The sequence below is a fragment of the Felis catus genome, chromosome A1, assembly GCF_018350175.1.
Source record: "Felis catus isolate Fca126 chromosome A1, F.catus_Fca126_mat1.0, whole genome shotgun sequence".
In the NCBI taxonomy this organism is placed as follows: Eukaryota; Metazoa; Chordata; class Mammalia; order Carnivora; family Felidae; genus Felis; species Felis catus.
Window position 1 is genome coordinate 219,544,659 of NC_058368.1, and position 26,832 is coordinate 219,571,490.

Sequence of the window (26,832 nt, forward strand, 5' to 3'; positions counted from 1 at the left end):
TGTGCACTAATAAAGCAAAGTAGGGAATCAAGTGAATGTTTTTATAAGAATAATTGTCCTACCAAAGGGATAAGTTAAAACAAATAATTCACACCATGCAGTAGTCCCCACCAGCCCTCTGCCCCACTAAGCCACCCTAAGTAAAATGCTTGTTAAAAAGGATAAGGTACAAAAGAAAAATCACTAGGGGCGCCTGGGTGGCGCAGTCGGTTGGGCGTCCAACTTCAGCCAGGTCACGATCTCGCGGTCTGTGAGTTCGAGCCCCGCAACAGGCTCTGGGCTGATGGCTCGGATCCTGGAGCCTGTTTCCGATTCTGTGTCTCCCTCTCTCTCTGCCCCTCCCCCGTTCATGCTCTGTCTCTCTCTGTCCCAAAAATAAATAAAAACGTTGAAAAAAAAATTTAAAAAAAAAAAAGAAAAATCACTAAAAAAGTTAAAAAAAAAAATGAAATCAGGACACTGAATTAGATAGGACCAGGCACATGAGAAAAGATCCCAGATCTTAAAACACGTTAATATAAAATAGTCCCATAACTAATGTGATATATTACATTTCATATTAGCAGGTCACAGCAGTGTAAAACGAAGGCTTCCCCATATTGAACCCAGATTCTAACATTGTGTACATATTTGTAATTGTGTATTGAACCAAACTTCTATAAATTATAATAATTTGGATACCCTTACTTATAGTATTTGATTTTTTTTTTCCTTCTCTGTTCCTTCTCCTCTTTGGATTTCTATGCTGATATATTCATTTCTTGACTTTGACTGTTTTGTTTGTTCAGTCTGAAAAGCATATTCTGAGAAAGGGCATGAATTTTAGTATCTCTTAAATATATACTAACTCCATTTGAGGACTGAATACTTTTCAATATAAAGTGTGGTCATCTAAAATTTAAAAAATGTAGTTTTCTAAATTAGTTCTCCAAATTAATTATGATCTTTAAGATTTTCATCCGAATAAACTTTATTAGTTACTTAATTTCTTATAATTATTCTGTCATAGTGACTTTGCTTGCTAAACACATAATAGTTTGGAAGAATATTTGAAACTATGATTGTTCTGGAAAATTTGGAATCCTGATCATAGCTTATAATGAACTACTATATAAATATAATTATCTAAATTCTGTATGTAATCTCTGTATAACCAAATGTTCTGAGATTATAAAATATACTAGCATTGTATTAACCTAGGTAAGTTACAGAAAATGCTCCAAAACACAGTAATTTTCAACGTTACTGAAAATCTTACAGATCTTCAACACTTAAATGGTCTTTGTTTTAAAATATACTTATTTTATTATTCTCAATTTAAAGAATACAGTCTTTTCCCCAAGCTTATTTTGTTTAATATTACATAAAATTATAATAGGCACAAAAAGTACTTTTATACATCGCATCTTGTTTCAAATAACTTGTATTCTGGGGTGGTTAAACATTTTAAGCAAAATATAAGTTTTCTGTCATAATTTCTCAAAGGAGTTAAAAACAATTAAATTCAGTTCTTGCTTGAGAAAACTGATATGCATCATTAGTTACATCTTTAATCCATTCCATTAATCTTATTGTGTTTGGTGACTATACCAATTTTTAAATAATTGTTAAATTCAGCAGGGAGAATTTTGAAATATCATCAGTTGCTTGCAGAACCTGAAGTAGTTATTTGTTCTTTTGGATGGAGATACCTCCTGCAACCTCAGGCCTTCTTCTTCCTTTCTTTTTTTTTTTTTTAAACTGACTAGAAATTCATCTCATTTTCTTTTCCCTTGACTAATGACTAAAGGATTCAAGCAAACAACTTCGTTGAATATGTAAATTAAGCTATGAAATGTTAATGGTGTGTTATCTTTATTTTTATGTGGAGAGGATCACAATTGAACTTAAGCATGAAATTATATGGAAATATATTGAACCCTTTTTTTTCAGCCAGCAATCAGTTCTATTTTGCTAAAAACAGAAGAGATACAAATAAATGAGAACACGGTGCGATATAAGGATGAGTATCTAGGAATATTAAAATAGAAAAAATATCAAGACTTTCAGTTGGTAACAAAATCTAATTATAAGTAATGCCAAAAAAAAAAAAAAAAAAGAAAATTTCTACCTGTTCAGGAAGTTTTCAGGGCTAGAGAGCATCTACACTGAGGTGCAGAAAGTAATTGCAAAATAAAAAAGTGACAGATTTTTAATAACCCCACTTTTATCTGTATTCACAGTTGTAGGATATAGTACTAACGACAGAAAGCCATCTACTCCCCTCATCACATCACCACCACACTTACACACTAAAAGTTTTCATAGAATTTAGGCACAGGAAATGAGGTGGTTTAAGCAAACTTGAAAAGAATACCTTAAAATAGTTTATGGTTACAATTTTTATAAAAACACATGAAAAACTTTTCAGATTAAAATTTATTAACTTGGCTTTAAATCATTTCATATATGAGAGTATATGTAAAAATATTTTTATGAACAACTCTAGAACAGAAGTGAATGTGTAATCATCATCAGTGTGTAACACAAGAATAAATTCTGCTCAGCTAGTTTCCACTATATATGCTGCCATATAAACTATCATACATTGTTCACTATTATAGACCAGTGGGCTGCTTTTTAATAAAGGTGTATTAACTATTTTATTAAATTTTATTAATATTTTACATCTATTCTTTGTAATTTTCTAGTCATTAAGTTAAAAAAATCATCCACGAAATTATTATTTAATGGCTAGTTTGATCAAAAATTTTGTTTAATCATTAGAAGTAAAAGAAACTTTAATAGATTTTTCAGTAAGGATGGAGCCTGACTTAGTGATTTTATTTAAACCTTATGCAGAAGGCTTGTTGAGCTAATCCCGGAAAATAATTACATTTTATAGACTTTATTTATTTTAAGTTTTTATTTTAATTCAACTTAGTTAACTTACAGTGTTATGTTAGTTTCAGGCATACAATGTAAGAATTCATACTTCATACATCATCCTAGGCTCATCACAGCAAGTGCACTCCTTAATCCCCGTGACCTATTTCACAAATCCCCCCACCTACCACCAGTTTGTTGTCTATAGTTAAGAATCTGTTTGTGGTTTGCCTGTGTCGCACTACTAGGTATTTACCCAAAGAATGCAAAAGTATTAAATCAAAGGAATACAAGTACCCCAATGTTTATAGCAGCAATATCTACAACAACCAAACTGTAGGAACAGCCCAATTGTCCATTGAGTGATGATGAACGGATGAAGAAAAAGTGGTATTTATACAATGGACTATTACTCAGCAATAAAAGGAAATAAAATTTTGCCATTTACAGCAACATGGATGGAGCTAAATAGTATTATGCTAAGCAAAATAAGTCAGAGAAAGACAAATACCATATGATTTCACTCGTATGTGGAATTTAAGAAACAAAACAAACAAGCAAAGAGGAAGATTTTATAGATTTTTAAATGTGCTAGAAATCTGAACATTCTATACAGCAAAAAAATTAAAGTTAACACAACCTTGACAACCTGTTATATTTTATTATATTATATATTGTATTATATTAATATTTAATGAATGCATTGTTTTATTTAATAATGTAACTTAAACCACACTTATTTGTAGAGCATTTAGAGCAAATACTTTCAGTTTGATCCAATACAATTGCACTGTTTCAAAAAAAATAATGTTTACTTATTTTTGAGAGAGAGAAAGAGAGAGAGAGAGAGAGTACAAATGGGACAGAGAGGGAGGGAGACACAGAATCCTAAGCAGGCTCCAGGCTCCAAGCTGTCAGCACAGAGCCTGATGCAGGGCTCGAACCCACAAACTGTGAGATCATGACCTGAGCCAAACCCACAAACATTGAGATCATGACCTGAGCCAAAATCAGGCGCTTAATCGACTGAGCCATCCAGGTGTCCCCTCCTTTTTACAGGTAGTTTTCCTTCAACTTGGCAATCTACTCACTCTTGGTTATTTCCTTTCCCACCTGAAAAAGAAGAAAATGAAATGATATGCCCACATCACAAACAGAGAGAATAGAAGAGATTTCAACTGAAAAAAATTATGAAGATTTTATGGGCCACTAAAAGTGGAAAGGTCACATTGATAGCTACACCAATCACCAGAACAAAACATGCAATAAGAGTGGTAGAGAAGAAAGCTGAGATGGAAGTGTTACTTTCAACCTTAGTTTGGACTCAGTGATTATTTAAATTGCTCCTCAGCAGTTAGATGCATGGATTGGCTTTTCCTTCCTACTGCCCCACTTCCCACCTCTACTAACAGCATGAGCAAAACATTCAATCAGATATCTTCCTAGCAGTGATTATGGCTCTCAAATTGGGTATTACTAACTACTAATAACTAATATTTGTGCCTGGTAGTGGAGGTGGGAGCTTCACTTCATGTTTCCCATCTGCACAGTTTATTTTGAAGTTTTCAATCCCGATAGACATATTCTATCCTTGTTGGAAGACAACTTTTTTTTTTCAACGTTTATTTATTTTTGGGACAGAGAGAGACAGAGCATGAACGGGGGAGGGGCAGAGAGAGAGGGAGACACAGAATCGGAAACAGGCTCCAGGCTCTGAGCCATCAGCCCAGAGCCTGACGCGGGGCTCGAACTCATGGACCACGAGATCGTGACCTGGCTGAAGTCAGACGCTTAACCGACTGTGCCACCCAGGCGCCCCGGAAGACAACTTTTCATACATCTCTTACATTTCTTCACTTCTAGATATTAACAGCCAATTTGCTTAGATTAATTTACATTACAGAACAGTACAAATAGAAAATAGCTCCCTCCCCAGTGGTATTTCAGAATAGTAGATAAAAAACTCTCTCTCTCTTTCTCTGTCTCCCCAGTAAGGATTTGCTTAGTCCAGGGAAATAAGTATAATACTAGAGATTCCTTTGGGATTTCCTGGGTTCAGTGTCTTTCAGCTAGCATAGACCCACTGTATGATTCTGCATCATCCCCTTAGGACTTGAGGAGTAAGGGAAACCAGTACAAACATTAAGTTTAGGCAGCCTGCTTGGCTTAGGGTAATACGGTGTCTAAATCTGTTGGGCTTGGTTGTCTTTAGCAGCCAAATCTACAGAAGCATGGCAAGCCAACCTACCAGCTGCTACCAAGCCCTGCTTAGGAACTACTTGGCTGCTTGATGATACTGTTTGGGCTGTGTGTTGTCCTCATGCTCATTTAACGGTCAGGCTTTTAAGGAAGGAGAAAAGTCATTTAAGCCTCTAATGAACCTTTTACACAAATGTAAAAGAATAACAAACTGTCACTAACACTTTAGGAAATCCTGTAGCACACACAAAAAAAGACCCTCATTTAATAAATAGAGCATCAATCTCTGAGGAAACAAGAAATGTAAAGAACTTTAGAATAATTAAATTGTATTTTCTAAGAGAATGGAAAAATGTAGGAAATTTTTATAAAAAGGATCATTTGAAACAATTTTATTTCAAATAATAAAGCAAATTTTAAAAGGGGTGATATGGATAAAGCAGTCAAGAATAAATCCAGAAGGTCTAATAAGCTATTGTAAATCTAGAAAAAGAGGAAGAGGTAAAGGAGAGAGAGGGAAAACACACACACACACACACACACACACACACACACACACAGAATGAAAACAAAGATCAGAAAACGCAGACATAATAAAATATTAAACAACATATTTATCACCCAAAGCTGATGTCAGACACCAATGATTAAATCGAAGGGACTCCTTAAAGAAGTAAAATGAAGTTATTTAATTTCTAGAACTATTATCACAAGATTTCAAAACCAAAAGGACAAGATCTTTTGATTAAGTATACCCAGAATATCTTTTTATTTTTTTACTACCATTAAATAAAAATCACATTCTGACTACACTTTTCAACAGAAAAATTGGATGGTAGAGTAACATGGCACAATTTATAAAATTTTCTGAGGAAAAAATTTTGCGGGCCATGACATATATCTAGTTAAACTACCCATCAAAATATTGAATAAAGCTGTTATTATAAGCCATAGCAGAAAAAAAAATAGAAAAAACAATTTGAAGGAATTAGAGAATATGTACAGAAAAACCAATAAAACAACTTCTACAGCTATGTAATATTACCATACATTAATATACAATGCAATGTTCATACATAGAAGTGCATATATGTTACACTCAAAAAATGAAAGAGTACTCTCTGGTTAGCCATTGCTGCCTAGTACCACAAAATGTAATGACTTGTCACAACAACAATGATCTTATTTGCCATAGTTCCTGTCTCTGTCTGTCGGTCTATCTGTCTCTTTCTCTCTGTCTCTGCACTTCTCCCTGTGGTCTCTCCAAGCATAGTTGGGATTCCTTAAAGCCCGATAGCTTCACAACAGCTAGATTGCTTACACAGTGGCTCAGGGCTGTAGTCCAAGTGTTACACAGAAGGCTGTAACTTTTTCACTTTTTTCCCCACTTTTTCTGACACAGCCGAGAAAATTATGCAGCCTCACCTTAGCTACATTCTGTTCGTTACAAGGGAAAAGGAATTAGGTTACATCTCTTGATAGGGATTCCAAAGAGGCGTATGGAGCCATTCTTCTTGAATATCAGAAGGGGATAGGGTAGAAATAATGTTGCAGTCATATGTAGGAATATTATGTGCTACATGTATATGATTTTAAGAAGTGAATTCAAATAGAAAAAAGAGTTGTCTTTGGAATATAAAGATATGATATCAAATATAAAAATCTCAACAGATAACATGGAAAATAATATTAGGAACATAACCTAGAAAGTAAAGCAATAAGCCTAGAGATGGAAAATCAGAGCTAAGTGACAATAAAATTAAAATGAAAAACAGTGCAGACCAATATCTGAATAGTAAGAGTTCCAGAACAGGGAAAATGGTGGAGAGGGGATATCAATGAAAATTTTATTAGAATGTCCCAGAACAGAGATAGCAGAATGAAAGCACTTGGTTACGATCCTGAAATTTTGAAAGAAATGTACAAACACCAATGAACAATACCATTCATTTTCAGAAATCTAGACAAACAGAAGATTTTTTAAGTTTCCAGAGAAAAATAAATCCCTGGATCTTATACAAAGATCAGACATCAGAAACACTTCATATTTCTGAACAGCAATACTACTAATAAGAAGATGATGGAGTAGTGTAGTTCAGATTCTCAGGAAAAATAATATCCAGCTTTGACTTCTTTGCCCAATGAGAAAATACATGTACATCCAGTATTTTGGATGTCACCTCAAAATTGAAGAGTAACAACAACAACAACAAGAAAGAAAGAAACATACTGGATTTGGAGAGGCAAAGGATTCTCGTGAAGAAAGATCAGAGGATAGCAGCTATAAAGTCTGAATCTCAACGAGTTCCTTTTGGAAAATGGTAGGGGCTCCGGGAGTTCGTCTTCTGAAAGATGGAAATTGTTTTAGCCTCAGCAGCTTGGGAGGAAATTGACACAGTTGTGGAAGTTTGTGGTTGAAAAAGGAAGAGAGAGAGAGAGAGAGAGGGAGAAAACTAAGGATTTAGGCAAATACTATTTGTGAGGAAAAGAGAAACTACCAATGGTAACAAAGATAATATGTTCAAAACTAAAAATAATCATTGTGGGCTGGAGAAATAGACCTCAAATCAACTCTGTTTTAAGAGTTCACCTTAATTATATGAACAAAGAAAGTTTGAAACTAATGCATGTACAAATACTAACAAAAGTAAAGAATGATTTGCAATATGATAACAGAAAAAAAGGCTAAAATATAGTGAGATGATTCTATCAGTTTATAGAAAAACTCACAAGAAAATTATGAAGTAGGGTTCAGTGGAAAACTTACATTGATTATAATTGATTGATGTTGATCTGCATGTATAATGAATTTTCTTCATATTACTGTAATTCAAAATATCATTTTTGCACACTAGAAGCAACTATACTAATTAAAAAAGTATGTAAAATGATCCTACTTGATAGCACAGTCTCTAGAAACCTAAAACAAAATCTAATGAATTCAGATGGTAAAATTGAGCTAAATATCAAAACCAAATGCAAAATTATCTTGAAGGGGATTAATATGTCCTTAATGTATGGAAATAAAAACAATATTTGAGAATAGGAAGTGGTCTTACGTTTAAGATTATACTCTCTCCAATTTAACCTATAAATTGCAATCCCAATAAAATACTTAGCAAGGTTCTTTTGTTCTTTGTTTTGTATTTTTACTAGAAGCAACATGCTAATGCAAAAAATACATATGGTGAAGACCAATAATTGAAAGATAATTTTTTAATATGGTTAATAAAGGGTACTTATTTAAACACCTATCAATCATGAAGCTCCAGAAATTGAATGTGTTTTAGTATTTATACTATAATGGTGCCAATAGTCAAATGAAACAAAATAGAAGGTCCTAAAAACACTTGTGATTATGTAGAAAAGGAAACGTTTTCAGAGAAGCATCAGCTTTATTGGTCTTTTGTGCTTAGAAAAGTGGGGGCTTGGACACCTGAGGAGGGTTCTGTGGTCTCTTCCCCAGTCACTGCTGGTGGAGGGCTTATGCGGGGTCCCAAACCAAGCCAGCCAGCTCTCTCGCGATTTTCAAGAGCAGGTGTGAGACCTCCACTAGCAACGATGGCGGGGGTTCTGAGAGTCCATCGTCCCAGGTCCGGAAACAGCAGAGACCACGGATCGCCCAGGGTGGACTGCAAGAGAGGCCTGGCTAGGTGCTGCTTTGGCAGAGGGAGGGGCGTCTTGTCCGGCCTCTGGAACTGTTCTGAGATTGAGGCTGGGCCTGGCCCCTCATCAGTCCATCACTGGGCCTGCCCCTTGTCCGTAGGTGGGCAAGATCCTTGTCCCGGGCTCCCCAGCTCCGCCTTGTGGGCCTCGCCGCCCCACGGTCCAGGAGAATGCAGCAGCCAAGGACTCGAGTGAGCCCCGCACTGGCCAGCGTGGCCTGACTGCGTCCAGCTGGGCATTTGGGGAGGGTTACTGAGGTTGTACTTCACCGGGAAGGTAAGCAGCACCCCCATGCAGTTGTGCAGCATGAGGAGCTGGAGATGAGGACCACCAGGGGCCAAAAAGGCAAAGCCAAGGTCTTCAGTTGGAAGGCGTTGGCCCTTAGCATCTTGATATCCAGCATGTCCTGGGCGCTGCTCTGCTTATTGGAGCAAAGGTCAAAAATAAATAAAAAAAAAATGCCTGTGGTTACATAGAATAACTTTAGGTGACAGCGTTGGAATTAAAATCAACGGTTTAACCATATCTATTGTAAATCCTTAAGAAAAGAACAAAAGATCTGTTGCTAATACCACACACACACACACACACACACACACACACAGACACACACAGCATTCAAATGATAACAGTGAGCTAACTGTCCAAAGAAAAGCTTTAAAAATATTAAAAGTGAAGAGACTATACGAGGCCATATATAGGACTTTGATTTAGGAAAATATTTTTTGAGTAAAAGATAAAAAGAAATTACCATAGAAGGGACGACTGATAAATTTGACATTACAATTAAACATTTTCTGGGACAAAAGAAACTATTATCAATGTTAAAAGAAACAGACATGAAGAAGACATTTGTGATGGCATAAGAACAAATTACTAATATTCAGATATATACAGAATTTCTTGCAAATTAAGAAGAATATGACAAACAGTGGGAGAAACATGCAGGACAAAAGATAAGGATACACAAGAGATAAACTGAAAGGCCTATAAAACTTAAGTGAGGAGGTGTATCTCATTCAAAGTGACAGCAAGTGCCGAAGACTGAGGTAGAAATATTTTCAACATGTTCAAGAAATAGGGAGGTCAGTATGAGTTCAAGTGGTTAAAGGGAGAATGGAAAGAGATGAGATCAACGTTGACAGGCAAGGGCTACATCACTGGGAATGTTGTAAATTAGGGTGAGTTGGTGTTGTAAATGGGACGGGAAGCCATTGCTCAATTTTGAGCCCAGTAGTGGTGATGTGCCAATTGGCATTTTTAAATAATCACTGGCTAGTGTGTGGAGAGTGAGAACCACAAAATGATGGAAATAGAGGTGGGACACTGTGTGGAAGACTCACCACAGATGATGCTGATTTTTGTTGGGATGGCAGCAGTGGAGGCAGCGAGAAGCAATTGGAAATATATTTTGAAGTCAGAAAGGATTTGCTTATGGAATAAACGGGTAGAGTTAGAAGGAAAATCAATGACCCTCTAGGTTTTTAGTCTGAAAAACTGGCTTGATTATTATGAAGTTTACTAAACTGAGAGGAGTTGCTTTGTGGGGAGGGTGGAAATGAAGCATTCTGTTTAGGACGAGCACTATTACTCAAATTGTAAATATATAATACATGGAAGAAAAAGGTTCTTCAGAGTGCTGACATGGGTAAGGATGTAAGGAAAGGAGTGAAGGGACAGAGAAGGCTTCACTTGTATGAATTATGTTTTATTTTCATGATTGTTTTGCTTAAAGCGAAAAGGATCTGACATCAATTTGGCAAAATATTGATGTTGATGGAATCCTGGTACTCAGTTGTTTGGTTTATTATTCTCTATGTTTTTCTTCATATCCCATTATGGTGGCATCCATTTTGGGAGGGGGGATTATAGGCAGATTTATAATCCTGGAGTTGATGGTGCATGAAGGGGTCAAGATGCTAGGTGGGAAGACAGCGAAGATAAATTATGCTAACTTTGTATTGACGTATGATAATCATGCAGAAAAAATGTGCATATCAGAACTTCACACTTCAGTGTATTGCACAAACCAGTTTAAATTTAGAATACTTTATTTTTTTATTTTTTCCATATTTATTTATTTTTGAGAGAAAGAGAGAGTGTGAGTGGGGGAGGAGCAAAGAGAGAGAGACACAAACAGAATCTGAAGCAGGCTCCAGGCTCTGAGCTGGTAGCACAGAGCCCGATGTGGGGCCAGAACCCATGAACTGTGAGATCATGACCTGAGCCAAAGTTGGATGCTTAACTGATTGAGCCACCCAGGTGCCCCTAAATTTAGAATACGTTAAACTTCTATCCCCTCTTCTTTTTTTCTATGATGTTATTGTCATGTACTTTATTTCTACACATCCAAAGACATTACTATTATTTCTTTGTATATATTCAGTAATCATTTTTATATTTATTACATAATTACAGTTCTGGGTCTTTCATTCTCTTCAGAAACTTTATTTGAGATTATTTTCTTCCATCTTGAAAACACTAGTTTCATGTTCCATTTACTGAATGCTCACTGGGGTAAATACCCTTTGTTTTTGTCTGAAATCATACTAATTTTACTTTCCTCTGTGAAGCCTGTTTTTAAGCACAGTGTAGAATTCTAGGTTGCTATTTTCTGTTACTGCTTTAAGATGTCATTTCATTGTATTTTGGCATCCATCATTTCTATTGAGAAAACAGCAATCGGGATTAAATCTTGTTGCTTTGAAGTTCATGCATCTTTTTTTCCCTAAATACTTTTCTAGTTTTCTCTATATGTCTTCATTTAAAAATGTGACTATAATGGGATTCGTTTGCTTTTACTTTTATTTGTCCTTCTGGAGCTTCTCAGATCTTATTATATCTGTTGGTTGATATCCTATACCAGTTTTAAAAAATTCTTCCCCATTTTCCCTTCAGATATAATTTGTGCTGCATTCTCTCTTTTCTCTCTTTCTGGGAATCCAATTTCATGTGTGTTGCAACTTTTGATTTGATTTCACAAGCATCCAATGATCTTATCTATTTTTTCTCATATATTTTCTCTCTGCATTTCAGTTGCTATATACCTAACTTCAAGTTGGCAACCTATTTTTACTTTCTGAAAGACTAATCTTGTGTTTTACTATACGCAATCTGCTGTAAAAACTTTCTATTGATTTATGAAAGCCAGACATTGTATTTTTCATTTTAGAATGCTCTTTTGATTATTTTTATTTCCATTGTTTACCTGTTTTCTCCACTTTTCCTTACATTTTCAAATATACATTATTACTTTTTGATTTTTTCCCTTAAATACAATATGTTTATTATCTGCCATCTCCTGTAATTCTGTTTTTACCCTTGCATAAGTCACATGATCTTACCTTTTTGCATGTATAGTAACTTTTTATTCTTATCACATCTCATGTATAAAGAACTCAAAACCCCCAGAATGGGTCAGTTTTCACTAGAAAGTCTTCTTCGTTTATTGGGTTATTTGGTCACCATGAATGATCATTAATTTTATGTATCAACTTGACTAAAACATGGTGCTCATTTATTTGGTCAGACACTAGTCTAGATGTTTCTGTGAAAGTATTTTTAATGTAATTAATATTTATAATCCACAAGCTATAACTAAACTATTCTTCATAATGTGGGCAGGCTTCATGCAACCAGCTAAAGGCCTTAAGAGTAAAAACCGAAGCTTTTAAGAGACACTTAAAACTGTAATATAGAAACCTTGCCCGAGTTTCTAGACTGTTGGCCTGACCCAACATTACAATATCAATTGTTACTTCATTTCTGAGGTTTCTTTCTTTCACTACCAATTTCAGACTTTTTAGCTTTCACAATCTCATTAGCCAATTCCTTATTATTCTCTCTCTAGATGGATAGATAGAAAGAAGGAGATATATGGATATAGATTTCCTATTGGTTCTGTTTCTTTGGAGAACCCTAACTAATACATTACCACAATTCAATCAGGGATTGAGGAAGATAAGGGTAAGTAGCCATTTAGTAAGACTATGTTTACCCCTGCTTATTCCTTTTCTGAGAGGGTGAACAATTCAAATAAGAGTGTTTCCTGACTCCTCTGCCCCCAAATTCCATAGTTCTGCTCTTCAAAAATTAATCATTTTCTTGAAGCTGCTTCACCCATTGACAGAAATCTCCAGGAGAGAATGAGTGGGGTGTTTTGCCACTTCAGCTTTGCATGAAGAACAATGCATGTCCTACTTTATTTCTCCCCATTTGTCAAGGGATCAAGCCTGTACTTATAGCCCTTAGAGGCACTGAAAATAACTGTATGTCCCTAAATAAAAAAAAAATACCCCTGCATTCCCTCAGATTCAATTTGACATTCCCTGGAAGGGTTTCAAAGTTCACCTATTTGCCATTGTTTTTCCATTTGAGTCTGAGAACATCACGTCTCTAGGAATGTGGACAATTCTAGTCTGGCTTTCAAAGGCTTTTAGCCTGGACCTTTAGCCATCTACAAACCTATAATTCAACAAATGTCTTATGAGAAGGCATTTGAGGACCTTCATTTCTCTAATATTTTCACTCTGTCACCATGTGAGCTCTAAAACCTCTCCTGTTTTCTTCTTACCCTCTTTTGACAGTCACAGATTTTTGCCTCCAAACCTAGCCCAGAACAGGCACATGCCCACAGGGAAAAAGAGCTTCCAGTCCCCAGTTCATTTTTTTTACCATTCTGTCCTCCCAAGTTTTAGTCCATTCAGTTCTTGTTCACACAGCAATTTGGTCTTGGCAGTACGTTTTCCTTGTCGTCTATGGTTGTTCTAGATTTTGTCCGTGGGAATGTTGTACGGTTATTATTGCCTAGCTACCTTATCCTAATTGAAGTTAAATTACAGATGTTTACAATGACTTACCTTACAGTTTCAGAGACAAATTTGGATTTGCATTTCTATCCCTAGGTCTTCACTGAAAAATTTAAATGTGTCCCCTGGTAATCTATGTATATATATTTCACTGATGCAACCTTATAGTTAAATGGAATTTGTACTAACTTACAGCCCCCATCTTTTTCAGTACAAAGAATAATATTTTCTTTACACACACTTATAATGTAGACTTTTCATTATGGACTTCTAACTTCATTTCACTCCATTCAGAATATTCATCCTTGCTAAGAAAGTACTACAAAATGAACTCTCTATGCCTCATATCTGTGGCATTTGATGTTGATATTTGTTTATTTCCTTCCGCAGATAAATAACTGTGTATTATGTACTGTGAAATGTTGAATCCAAAAGAATGGAAACTTGGTTCTTATCCTCAAAGGAAATATATTTGTAGTTCCATAAGGACTTATAAAAATAATAGTTCAAAATTAATACAGATGCTATGAAATTTTATACACGCAAACACACACACACACACACACACATTATAATTGGGCACCAAGAAAGAGAGGGTAATTCAGCCTTACAAAGGAGTTTGAAATGATTACGGATTTTCAGGGTGGATAAATTAGTGTAGTGGGGAAGGAGACAAGTTATAGAGGCATGATATTGTCTGGGAACTAAGTTTCCTTTAATGAAGATGTAACAGTCTCTTAGTCAAATGAGCAAACCCTTTTCTGAAGAGAACATCTATCTTGATTTCTCAGTTCCTTTTTGTGTGTGTGGGAAAACACAGAAAGCTGACCTAGAATAGGAGTTTTTAACCTAATGGTCTGTGGCCATATTTCTGAGGCTATTTGCACTCTTGAATACTGTGTATATATAACATTGTTTTTTTTTTTTTTTTTGTATTTTACACACACACACACACACACACACACACACACACTTACTTATGTAATTTCTTTTATAGGATAGCATTCATAGCCCTTTTTTGATTCTTATTTAAGCCCATGCCTCAAAATATCCAATGCATGTGAAGATCCAAACCCCTTTTCATTTTTCTTGACCAGAGCCCCTAGAGACGGCAGGCAGCTCCCTGGTCCTTCTCCTCTGGGCTCCCAATCATGTACTTGTTACTCTCTGCTTTCAAGATGAAAGCACCTTTACAAGTCTGAGGAACCCAACAGCTTCAAATACTGCCTGCACAGCAAAATCTCCAAAACTTTGAAATCCTAAAATACCACGCTTAAAATTCTCATCACTTTCTTCAGTTTACAGTAGATCAATCCAGTTCAGAATATACTTATTTAAATAAATTCCTTCAAGGCATAGCTATCCTTCAGCCCTTTCCTACCTTTCCCATCTCCTATTGTCAGCCTTTGTTGGTGAAAAGGAAGGAGGAAGGGTTCTCAGCTGCCCATGTAACCCATGCATAAGTGACCATCGGTTTTAATTCTTTTCATCTTATTGATTAGAAATGAAAATCTCTTGGTTTTAATCATTTTGCATTTACTTAACAATTTAGACATGTGTTTACAAAAATCCTGTATTATAAATCCAAGATGCTTAAGAAGACTTCTCCAAGTGGTGGGGAGGAATGAGGTATAAAATGTTGATTTCATTTTCACACCACAAGGGGCTACTTTACATAATTAGGTGATTTTCATAACTATAACAAGGAAAATGTCAGGCTTCTAAAAGAATATGAACCTCCTCTAAAATATTTCCCCAACAACTCTCTTTGAAAAAGATAAACTGGGGGACCAGGGTGGCTCAGTTGTTTGAGCATCTGACTCTTGGTTTTGGCTTAGGTCATGATCTCACAGTTCCTGAGTTCGAGTCCCGCATCTACTGTCTCCCTCTCTCTTTGCCCCTCACCCACTTGTTCTCTATGTCTCTGTTTCTCTCAAAATAAATAAACATTTTTACTTAAAAAAAGAAAGAATAAACTAATACGTCAGACAGAATGTGACTACGGTTTATTATACATATCATTTAAGTTCTTGAAGCAACTAATGTTCTGTAAACGTGTCTATGGAAAACTTAACTGAATCCCTTCAGTGTCATCTTGGTATCTTTACAGTACTAGCAAAGGAATGTACCCAAGTTAAAACACTTTAAGATGCGGGTTAGCTATAGTTCTAGCAGGAGAGGTCATGTCTTCTTGAATTTTATATCACTTTCTGCAAAGAAAGCTAACCTGTTGCAGGGCCTTGAGTAATTTCTAATGGCTTCAAAGAGTGCACCCAGAACTATAAGATGATTCCAGATTAGACTCCCCACTCAGGGTACTCCATAATCAAAAACAAAACAAAAACAAAACAAAACAAAAATAAACAAACAAACCCACACAACTTTCAACAGGCTGAACTCTTGGAAGACCAAATGAGAAAAGGAATCCTTAGTTATTGAATCCAGACTCTACCAGAGTTTTTCCTCTTGAAGGACATTCTCTAGAGAACCAATGTAGAACATAAACCACTAATTTTGTTTTATTTTTACAGACCCTAAGCTATGCCGACATCATTATCCATCCATCATTTAATCCTCTATACTTGCCTCTGGTCCAAGAATGAGATTGTTCCAAAAATATTAACTAATATAAATCATATATTTGGTGTATTTTTAAATTATAATTGTTTTTATAATCCATGTCATTGATAAGCTTTAATTTCTCCTCTCCATTTCTATTTTTGAAGGAAAAATTGTTTCATTGGGATTAGTAAAAATTGGCCATATTTTTCCTACATCACAAATATTAAAATAATGCCCAGTTTTACTCTGTAAACCCCACATAATCCAAATAAGATTGTCACTCCTCTTCCCTTTTTTACCCATTCTCAACAAAATGAGTAACTATGTATTTATTTCTGACCAGATTGTATTTACTTGCTTTAACATGCTTTTGGCTGTTTTCTGATGCTAGCCCATCTTTACTACTACTATTTTTTTTGATGCAAATTTGAAGTATTTGATCCAATGTCTTATTTTCCATTTGATACTATACTATTCATGAGAACAATTAAAGCAAAATGCTAATAATGTTACTACCAGAATAGCACAACGAATTTGCCACATCCTGTATTTTTTAAAAACAAATATAGAATATATTAGCTGTTTGAAGGACTAACAGCCATAAAATTATCACTATTCATTAGAAAATATATTCAATAACTTCTGATACTTTTAAGTTAATGCACACACACACAAAAAATTGTTAAACTCATATAACAAACGTTACAGTCCTATAAATTCATCAAAATGTATCCTTCAAAGAACTAGTCTAACTGATATAAATATAATTCCAATATAATTTTACAAAGAAAATTCAAATTTTCTCTACTATGTTTTCTCAGTTTTTGAAATAGAACCAAATACCAACAATTACCAGTATCCGAAAAGGTATCAATATTCGGAATGAGAAAGAATCTCACATAGCAATATACATTTCCCTTATCTGGCAGGAATCATAGCTTTCCTGGCGGTGTTGACAGATACGGTTTTTTGCTTTTTAAAACTTACTCTTCATTTTCCTCCAGACAAGGGTGAAACTATAGGTAAAAACCTTTTATCAGTTATTCTTTTGGTAATAAATTACTTAAATTCCCTGAACTTTATAGACACTTTGATTATTTTTTTATTTCTTTATTTAATGTGAGGAACTGAAAAATAAAAATGAACATAGTAAGAGATAAAGATTCCATGAACGTAGCACCTAACCAAAAGTGTAATCTTAATTTAACTTCTGTGTCATAAAGAAAATAACTGATCATATCTTAGTTTCTTCCTCTTAAAAAAAATAGATGACCTTAAACTAGATAAGCTACAAGGCCCCTTTTAGCTTACAGACTGCTTTAGACAAATGTCTTAAGATGATGCTTTACATGAAATATTAAAAAATTATCAGAAACCTGCCACATTTAAAATGAACAGGCTTTCAGTACATAATTTTTGGTTAAAATATTTCTTTAAAATCAATGGATTGCTTAGTTTTAATTACTAAGCTACTCAATACAAGCAAATGGGTTATATAATTCACCACATCTAAACAGAAAAGTTAAATAATAGGAGAATGACTTTTAAATGTGCAACACAGTAGCAGTTGTTCTAGTTTCATTAATTGTCATGTATCGTGCCACGTCCTTTATCTGCTTGTGAATTTACAAGGAACACAGCAGGTTGTGAATTTTTAATAGGCTTTCCTCAAGGAAAGAAAAGGTCAGCATTAACATAAAATTCTTCTTAAAGATTTGTGGCACAAATGTTTCACACAGGAGAACAGGTGTTATAGAGGAACTAAAGCCACAATAATCTGACATTCTTTCTATGTTTAAAGAAAACTTAATGCTTCACATAATAAAATAACACAAGGTCAAATCAATACAAAAGTTATTTCAAAGTGGATGCTGTAAGTTACTTGGCACATGATCCGTAATCCTATTTCTCAGTAACAAAAATTTCGTTCACTTAATTTCGTTCACTTAAATATTTAATTGATCCAAGTATTGATACCTAACATCCAAATAGAAAAGGGAAGAGTAATGAGAAAGGTATCATTGTCAGGACTAACTAATCCTGGTCTGATTTTTATTTAGTAAATGAGTTGTAGTCTGAAATAGAATTTTATCCCACACAAGAAATAAGAAACAGAGACATTATGCCAGGGAAAGGGTGGGGAAAATATACAAAAGAAGAGGTAATTAGAATAAAAAGGAGAAATTTAAGAGAAGAGAGGGCACTTAAACAGGATGATATAATTAAAGAATTTTGTCCACTGGTCTTGTTCTGTAACTGCTAAGGAATCAGTAACAACAGCATACCTGCTGTAAGTTAACTCCTGTCTCTCAAGGGTTTCAAACCAGTGTTTCAATCACTCAGGTTTCAGAAGATCTAGAAATGTATCTCTCTGCCTTATAGTAAATATTTGTTGTAGTTTCTTTACTGGTCCAGTTGTCAAATATGTTTGGTTAAATAATATTTTGGTAAACATAGGCCAAAATATGGGGCCATATTTTAAGCCCCCAAATATGATCATTTTGGCCCTTTATTCTAATGTCAGCATTCCTTAAAAAAGAAGATACTTTGCAGAGCCTGGGTGGCTCAGTTGGCTTAGCACCGACTTTGGCTCAGGTCACGATCTCACAATTGATGGGTTCAAGCCCTGTGTCAGGCTCTGCGCCGATAGCTCAGAACCTGGAGCCTGCTTTGGATTCTGTGTTTCTCTCTTTGTCCCTCCCCTGCTCGCACTCTGTCCCTGAAAAATGAATAAACTTAAACATTTTTGAAGAAAAGATACTTTTTTTAAATGCAATCTCTCTAACGGTTTAAGAAAAAATGCATTGTAAACCTGGCTTCTTAAGACCAAAACTTATAAATGCATAGGTCTGATTTTTTTCTGTTAAATATGAGAAAATTAGAAATCCTTTTCATTTTGATTTTCCAAATCACTGTCCAGCTTCTAACCCTCATGTCTTTGATCTCATTCTACCATGTTAGATTTCCTAATCCAATGGGAAACTCCCACAGTATGTGATCCAATTCCAGGATTTATGTTCTCTTTCTGTAGAATAAGTTAAGGTAAAAATCCTGCTGTGATTCATATTCTAAAACTGAACTTCAGAATAATTAAGAGATCCCCATTCTAGCATTTTCTTTTGCATGTCTAACTGATTAGAGTGGCAGAACTGGTGTTAATGATTCCCATCTTGCTGTATATCCTTTCCCACTCCGAATCTACATTCTATATTCATCTAGTGTTCTGTACACTTTGTAAAATGCAAAAAAAAAAAATATACAAGTTTATACCTCTAGTCATTCTTTATTTGGTAGTTTAGGTGTTAGATGCTGTAGGAAATCTTCACACACAGCAGTGGACCTGTGAATTTCTCTTACACACAGCATTTGGATTTTCCATAGCAATAGAATAGAATCATTGATTTACTTTTAGAAGTACTTGATTCCTATGAGAGTAAACACATATTCCTCAATTAAAATTGTTGAATGGATAGGCAGTAAAAATCACAACTGTTTACTACAAATTACAAAGTTATCTGAACAAATGATTGATAATATCATAATCTTTTCTTGAATTCTTTCGATTCCTAGGCAGAATAAGAACTATGCAATGCTTGTGTGCTGTGTGGAAAATTGCCACTGTTGCACATTCATGTCATTGGAAAGTTTCGTGGAAGCTATGTGTGTTTCCAATTACTAAAAAGCATCAATCTTGCAACTTATTGAGAGCGGTTCCCTGGACAACACAGTCATATGTTACTTCTGAGGGCTTTTTAGTTAAAAGCAGACATTTCTTTAGTTTTTCAACCTTACCTTATTGTTTGTGAATAGCTAAAAATGCAGTAAAAAATATTTGTCATCCGGCTTTTCTCTTTCTTTAAAGTACATATCCATTTGGGTTTCTTTCCCGATATATCTATAATAATGAGTTATTTGTCCAGGAATCAGAAAAAATGACTTTGATCCAAATTTGATGGCTAAAGGCTAATTACTAAAAACCATTAACTAAAGGGAAGACTGCCTTTATTTATTTATTTATTTATTTATTTATTTATTTAGAGAACAAGCACCTGAGAGTGGGTGAGGGGCAGAGAGAGAGGGAGAGAGAAAATCCCAAGCAGGCTCCATGCTGTCAACATAGGGCCACACATGGGGCTCGACCTCAGGAGATTATGACCTGAGCTGAAATCAAGAGCTGGACACTGAACTGACCAGGCACACATGCGCCCCAAGAGCAGACTGCTTTTGTAGACCCAATAATACCAGTAATACAATATATTATCTGTATGTGTGTGTTTTAAAACATATACTTAACCTAACAGTTTTATGTTCATGTAAAAATGTTGTCACAGCCAAGTCATTGACATAAGCTCCGAAAAAGAAAAAAAAAAGCCTTTCAAATAATATAAATAAATAAGCCTGCTTTAAATAGAAAATAATCAGTTTAATATTTCTACGTGAAATTAGATGAAAATGTCTGTTGATGTAAATAATCTCAAGCAAAATATCAAACATTATTTAGATAAACATCTAACTCTAATTTTTGCGTAATTGAAAGATATTGTCTCCAGTTTTTAATTTTTAGGCTGCACATCAGTGTGTCTATTCTATCTTACGACTACATTTTATATGAATACTTAAAAAAATGTTTGTGATGATTCCTAAATTATAATAAATGCCTTCTAGAAGTTTAGAAAATCTGCACATTGTTTTCATATTTCTTATCTGCTATAAAAACAAAATAAAAATTGTAAACATAATCTCTTATTGCAAATAATCCAACTGTGAGCCCAGCATAGAAACTGCTTATTGGTTGGGTGGTTCAATTAAAGAAAAACTTACAATCCTTGTGTTGTACAAAGCCATGTTTGGTCCCTCCTACATGTTAGCCCAGGATGCAGGGTAAGAATTCCATGGAGAGCAGGGGATATTCACATCTAGAGCCTGCGCATCTATCCCCAGGTAATACTCAGGGTACTTGGGACCCATTATTTCCTGCCCAAACATCCCTGAGCTTGCTTCTAGGTCCAGGGAAGCTCTCTCCTCCATGTCAGTCACCCAAAGACCAGACTTACCAACCGTTATAGCATCCCTAACCTCTGGGAGCAGTCCTAGGGAGTATCTGTTAAAATACAATATAGACGGAATTTGCCCACGAAAACCTGGAATCCTAGGTAGCATTTACACTGGGATGGGTTGTGCATTGGGCTGAGATGCCCACATGAATGCCTGCAAAGCTCTTTGACGTGAGTGGATTCTGGATGATTAATGTTGTGGGCATAGGCAAAGAAACAGACTTGCTTAGCATTGTCTTGTTCCTGCACAAAACTTGTTTGAGGTTTTTAGGAAGATACATTTGGCAAGGTAGGAGACTATATAAGACATATATCATTGTAGAATTTATTAACTTGGTTTATAATATTAGAATACATAAATATCTATTTGTACTCTTTTTCTGAGTTTCCAAAATATCTGTGGGCAGTCTCTCTCTCTCTCTTTTTGTATGAACCAAAAAATAATGCATAGTGCTTCTAACATAGGAGCTATACCTCGTACACCTTTGCCTTTCTTACAGTTAAGCTATCACTAATTCTCCAGTGGAAATGCAATAACTAATAGTAAGTTTATAAGAATTTCCTAAATGATAGGAGAATAAGAGAATTTTCCGCTCAAGAAAGAAATGCGAGAAGAAATGTTTACAGAAGCATATCAAGACCAATGACATAGCTTTGTCAGATTTAATTGCCTATGAAAATGGTTATTTGCAAAGCAAAGTGAAGGGGGGAACTGTGTTTGGTTTATTTTTATTACTTTTTCCCATTTAAAGTAAAAATCACACTGGTATGTGAAAGGCTAGCCTTGCTGTTTAAGATATACAGGTGAGTGTGTTCATACTTATTCAAGTCACATTTCAAGAACTAAGATAACTGACCCCATTATTCAGTGATGGGACATGAGAGACTGTTTGAATTCTTTCAGCATTATGTACTTTTAGGCATTATCATGGATATGCTCTTTTTTATTTCCCTTAGCTTCATTCAGACCAAGATAAAGGAGACGGATCACTCAAATATATTTTATCTGGAGATGGAGCAGGTACTCTTTTTATTATTGATGAAAAAACAGGTGACATTCATGCCACAAGAAGAATTGATAGGGAAGAAAAAGCCTTTTATACTCTGCGTGCACAAGCTATTAACAGAAGAACTTTGAGACCAGTAGAACCAGAATCTGAGTTTGTGATCAAAATCCATGATATCAATGACAATGAGCCAACGTTCCCAGAAGAAATTTATACAGCGAGTGTTCCGGAAATGTCTGTTGTAGGTAAGTTCATTTATAGGAGTTATCATGGTATGTAAAAAGTATACAAAATAATTACCAGAAATTTTTAAAATGCTATGATCAGTTAATTGACATTTTTGAGTCCCTCCTAACAGTACTTATTTAATTTCCTCATGTCGGAAATGAGTTAGAAAAAAAAGAAGAGTAATTTTTTACATGCCATGGATTTGTAAATCTTTGCAAATAAGTAGATATTTTCTTTAAAAACCAATGAAAATATCATTAAGATTTAGTAGAAAATTATGAAAATATAATATCTTTGTCATATGGATTTGTGTAACAGCTAGGTAAAATTCTGATCCCAAATATATTGTAAGCACATTTAGGTAAGTATAGATGTAATATAGTCTTCATATACATTCTCTAGTTATAATTCGCCTAAAGACTTTGTCTGGTTTATCTAAATGATACAAAAGGTGGAAATGATTAGATTATCTAATTCATATTATTTTAAAACATATTTTTCTTATAAGCATAATCCTGCTGATATAAATCTCTTATTCAAACAAACTAGTGGAAATCCACAATCACATACTGATATACAAATACAGATTTAGGCTATAGAATCTATAAGATGGAAGGCATGAAAAAGCTACAAGTATAACACTCAAGATAATGGAACATTCTTTTTCAATGGAAATAAACAGAAGTTGTTATTTGTAAGCAAAGAAAGTTAAGATTGCCTTATTTTTTTTATTAAATAGAGAATGACAAAAAACAAACATCAGGAAACAAAGGTAACATTTTTTTGGAGATAGATATTTAGATTTGGTAGGATAAATTTATTCCTCAAGCATGGGAGAAGTCATATAAACCAATGCAATAATTCTGATTCTTTTCTTTTAAGTTACAATGGCACATTTTCAACTCTGCATTTCTCAAAAGCATTGTTCTGGGATTATTATTTAATATTTACTTCACTAAATCCCGAGGACTTTGGCAATTGCTTTATGATAAAGCTGTTTTTTTATATCTTGAACTTTATTAAATAGCTTTTAATAGTTCATGGAACTTGGGATCCTCTTGGATTGTTTCTAAATTTAGAATTTAATCTATTCATAAAATTGTATTCTAGAGCAGATGTTAATTATTTTTATAGTCAATTAGTGGAGAGGAGGAAAGAGGAGCACACTTACTCCTTTGTGATCAGATATGCCCTTTACATGAAACAAATCTATTATGTGAAAATGAATTTTAATATCAAACCTCATCATATGTAAAGTAACTGCATTTATTATAGTCTGATACATTGTAGCATTATCTACAGGTGCATCAAAATATACCTGTTGGCTAATTAAATATGTAACTGAATTCAGAGTTTTCCTGTAATAACACTATATGTATGATTTTCATGTCGATTATATAGAAATGTTTCTTTAAGAGGTCATTATTAAAGCCAAAAATCATTCAAGTCTTCCATGAAAACCAGTGCTTTTGCTCCTCCTTCTGGTGCTGTGCAGAACTAAGCTGAATTTGGATACTTCAGGTACTTCCGTGGTGCAAGTCACAGCTACAGATGCGGATGATCCTTCCTATGGGAACAGCGCCAGAGTTATTTACAGCATACTTCAAGGGCAGCCATATTTCTCTGTGGAGCCTGAAACAGGTCAGGAATCGTGAATCAGTTGTTACTTTAAGTCATTATGATCTTTTCAAGTAGAAAAAAGGTGGGAACAATAAGACAAGCATTAACATTACTGCTTACAGAAGAGGGATGATATCACACTTAAAGACTTGAGAATTTAAGTGAAATGATTGAGTGAGCTAACGGAAAGAGACCTGGCTTTATGTTTTTTGCATATGGGTTTAGGTCACTATATAGTCAATATGGTATTTTTAGGTAACAGAAAAACCACACAAATTGTAAAATATTTCCACTGAATCACTTTCATGATTTCTAGACAATAAAAATTAATAGCAAAAATATATTCTGTCTTTCAAAAACCCTAGATGTATAATATGTGGTCTTAAGCAACTAATATTTGAAACTTTAATGAGGATAAGAAAAGTTTTTTTTTTCTTCCAGGTATCATCAGGACTGCTTTACCAAACATGAACAGAGAAAACAGGGAGCAGTACCAAGTGGTAATCCAGGCCAAAGATATGGGCGGCCAGATGGGAGGCTTATCAGGGACCACAACGGTGAACATCACACTGACAGATGTAAATGACAACCCACCTCGCTTCCCCCAGAGTAAGCTGCCTTTAATGGTCTTTCCACATGGCAAAAGCTTTAGACTAAAAAGAGAAAAGATATGGAAAAGGTAGTTGTCAATCATTTAATTTTAAAAACATTGAAAATGTGCTACAAAAGTGAAGAAAAAAAAAGGTCCGTATGCTGATGCATTCACTGTTACTGAAATGTAAACAAAATATATATTTCGGATATATTTCATTTAGAAATAGGGATCTATGGATGATCACAAAACCTGTCCATAAATATGCTCTGCATCCATGACTACAATCCAAGAACTATTTCTTTCAGTTCGCAAAAAGAAATGATGTTTTATTGGAAAACAAAGTCATACTTCTACAATGAATGTGTTTACTTCCACCTAGAATTTAATAAGAAGGATCTTAACTTGAGGGTAACATTTTTCAATAAAATATCTAATTTGTCATATTATGAGGACTTAGTCAGAAAGGGCTACATAGCCAGAACATAACAAACTATTCAGACTTACATTTAATATCGCTGTGTCAGACTTACAGTTACTCTCTCTGTGTTTGGAATGGTAATCATTCTAAAACATTTTGTATTCCTGACCTATTTAGTTATAAAACACTAAATCTATTTAGTGATAATGTCATGTATTTGGATCTATTTTTGTTTTAAAATGAACTCTTCAAGTTCTCAAAATAGATCAAGAATAGGTTAAGAACCGTTAGCTTCTGACCATGTAACACATGTATTTATTCATGTGTTATACACATGAATCCCTTTTTTATACAAATTTGTATAGACACGCAATTAGAGTGGGTGATGTTAGATCTGAATGGACACCCCCAAGTATCAGACAATTTCCTGCTCATTGGAAAAATCTGTACTTTAAGATGGAATTTTATGTTGTTAGAAATGTGGCATAAAATGCAGGTTGTAGTATCTTTGTCATTATTTTTTAGCATTTTTTGTGTGTTCACTTCTCAGTTGATCTCCCAATTCTAGTTTGATTTTTGGCTTACATACTTTTGGGAGAAATTATTAAAATGTAGTTTTTGTGATATTTATATTTTTACACTAAAGACTATAATGCAGAAGGAATCATGGTCTAAGAATTTGTTGCATTGTTTTGACTGTTTCTAAGAAATTTACCTCTTTTCCATGTTATTTTTATCTAACTTTGATGAGTAAAAATAGTGTATGATTTGAATTCATTTGTCTAAAATCTTGTGTGTAGAAAAATTGTAACATTCACATAGAATATTTTTTGAGCACAGTAATCACTTGTTTATTATTCATGATGATTCTTTTGCTAAATATTAAGGAATGTCCCCATTAGGTCTGCCATTGTGGTGTTTGGCTCCAAACAGAGAAAAGGGTATTTCTTTATGCTCTTTTCAAACAGTCAGACTACAGCTCCAATTACCTGTAGCATCAGCAGGAGAAAGGAAAATAATAATCCCTATTATTTTTTCTCAAACAAATCTGAAGACATGCTTAGTGGCATTAAAATTCAAATTTCACATTTTGTATATATTTCTGACCACCTCTTAACCTGAACTTGTTACCAGGAGAATTAACATGCAAATCCAGTAGAATAAACCATAACTAATTAATCACATTATCCACAAGAGGCAAAAATATTCCTTTAAAAAAGTATTTTTTAAGTCAATAATAAATGACCACTAAGAGGACTATTATATTTTAAATGCTCAGAAACATATATACACATGTCAAAAACGCAGTTCATTTAAAAATGATAATCCAATAAAGGAAATTAATAGATTCTAATTAAGCACAAAAATCAGATATTTGAAAGATAACAATGTCCAATGAAAATTCATTTTATTATTTTTTCATCTACTATGATACCTTTATTAATTCATTTGATAATTTTTTCCTTTGCTTTTGTTGAGTCAGAATTTATGATTGGCATCTGACAGATACATTACACAAGCCCTGATATAATTATAATAGTAGTGATGATGATTATGATGATGATGAAATATTGATAATAAAAAGAAGCAGCAACATAACACGTTTTCTGAATAACATGTTTTTTGGACACTGTACCAAGTTATTGATTGGCCTACTGTTATTTGATCACAATAACTCATTTAGGTCAATATTATGATCCCCATTTTACAAATGAGAAAACAAAAGTTCTAGATGTTAAGACCAAACTCCAAGTAATGCAGAGTAGGGTTGAAATCCATGTCCAAATCCAGATGTATAGCACAACACATT

The 26,832-nt window shown here is 34.4% G+C and overlaps 1 protein-coding gene across 2 annotated transcripts in view; it reads left to right on the forward strand.

The window, feature by feature from the left end:
- CDH10 (cadherin 10) overlaps positions 1-26,832 on the forward strand; it is a 195,577-nt gene that overhangs the window by 110,798 nt on the left and 57,947 nt on the right. For both annotated transcript variants that reach the window (XM_045038516.1, XM_011286675.4), the window contains exons 3-5: positions 22,112-22,406; positions 23,911-24,030; positions 24,451-24,618. In XM_045038516.1, the coding sequence (XP_044894451.1) occupies positions 22,112-22,406; positions 23,911-24,030; positions 24,451-24,618 (583 nt within the window). The remainder of the gene's footprint in view (positions 1-22,111; positions 22,407-23,910; positions 24,031-24,450; positions 24,619-26,832) is intronic.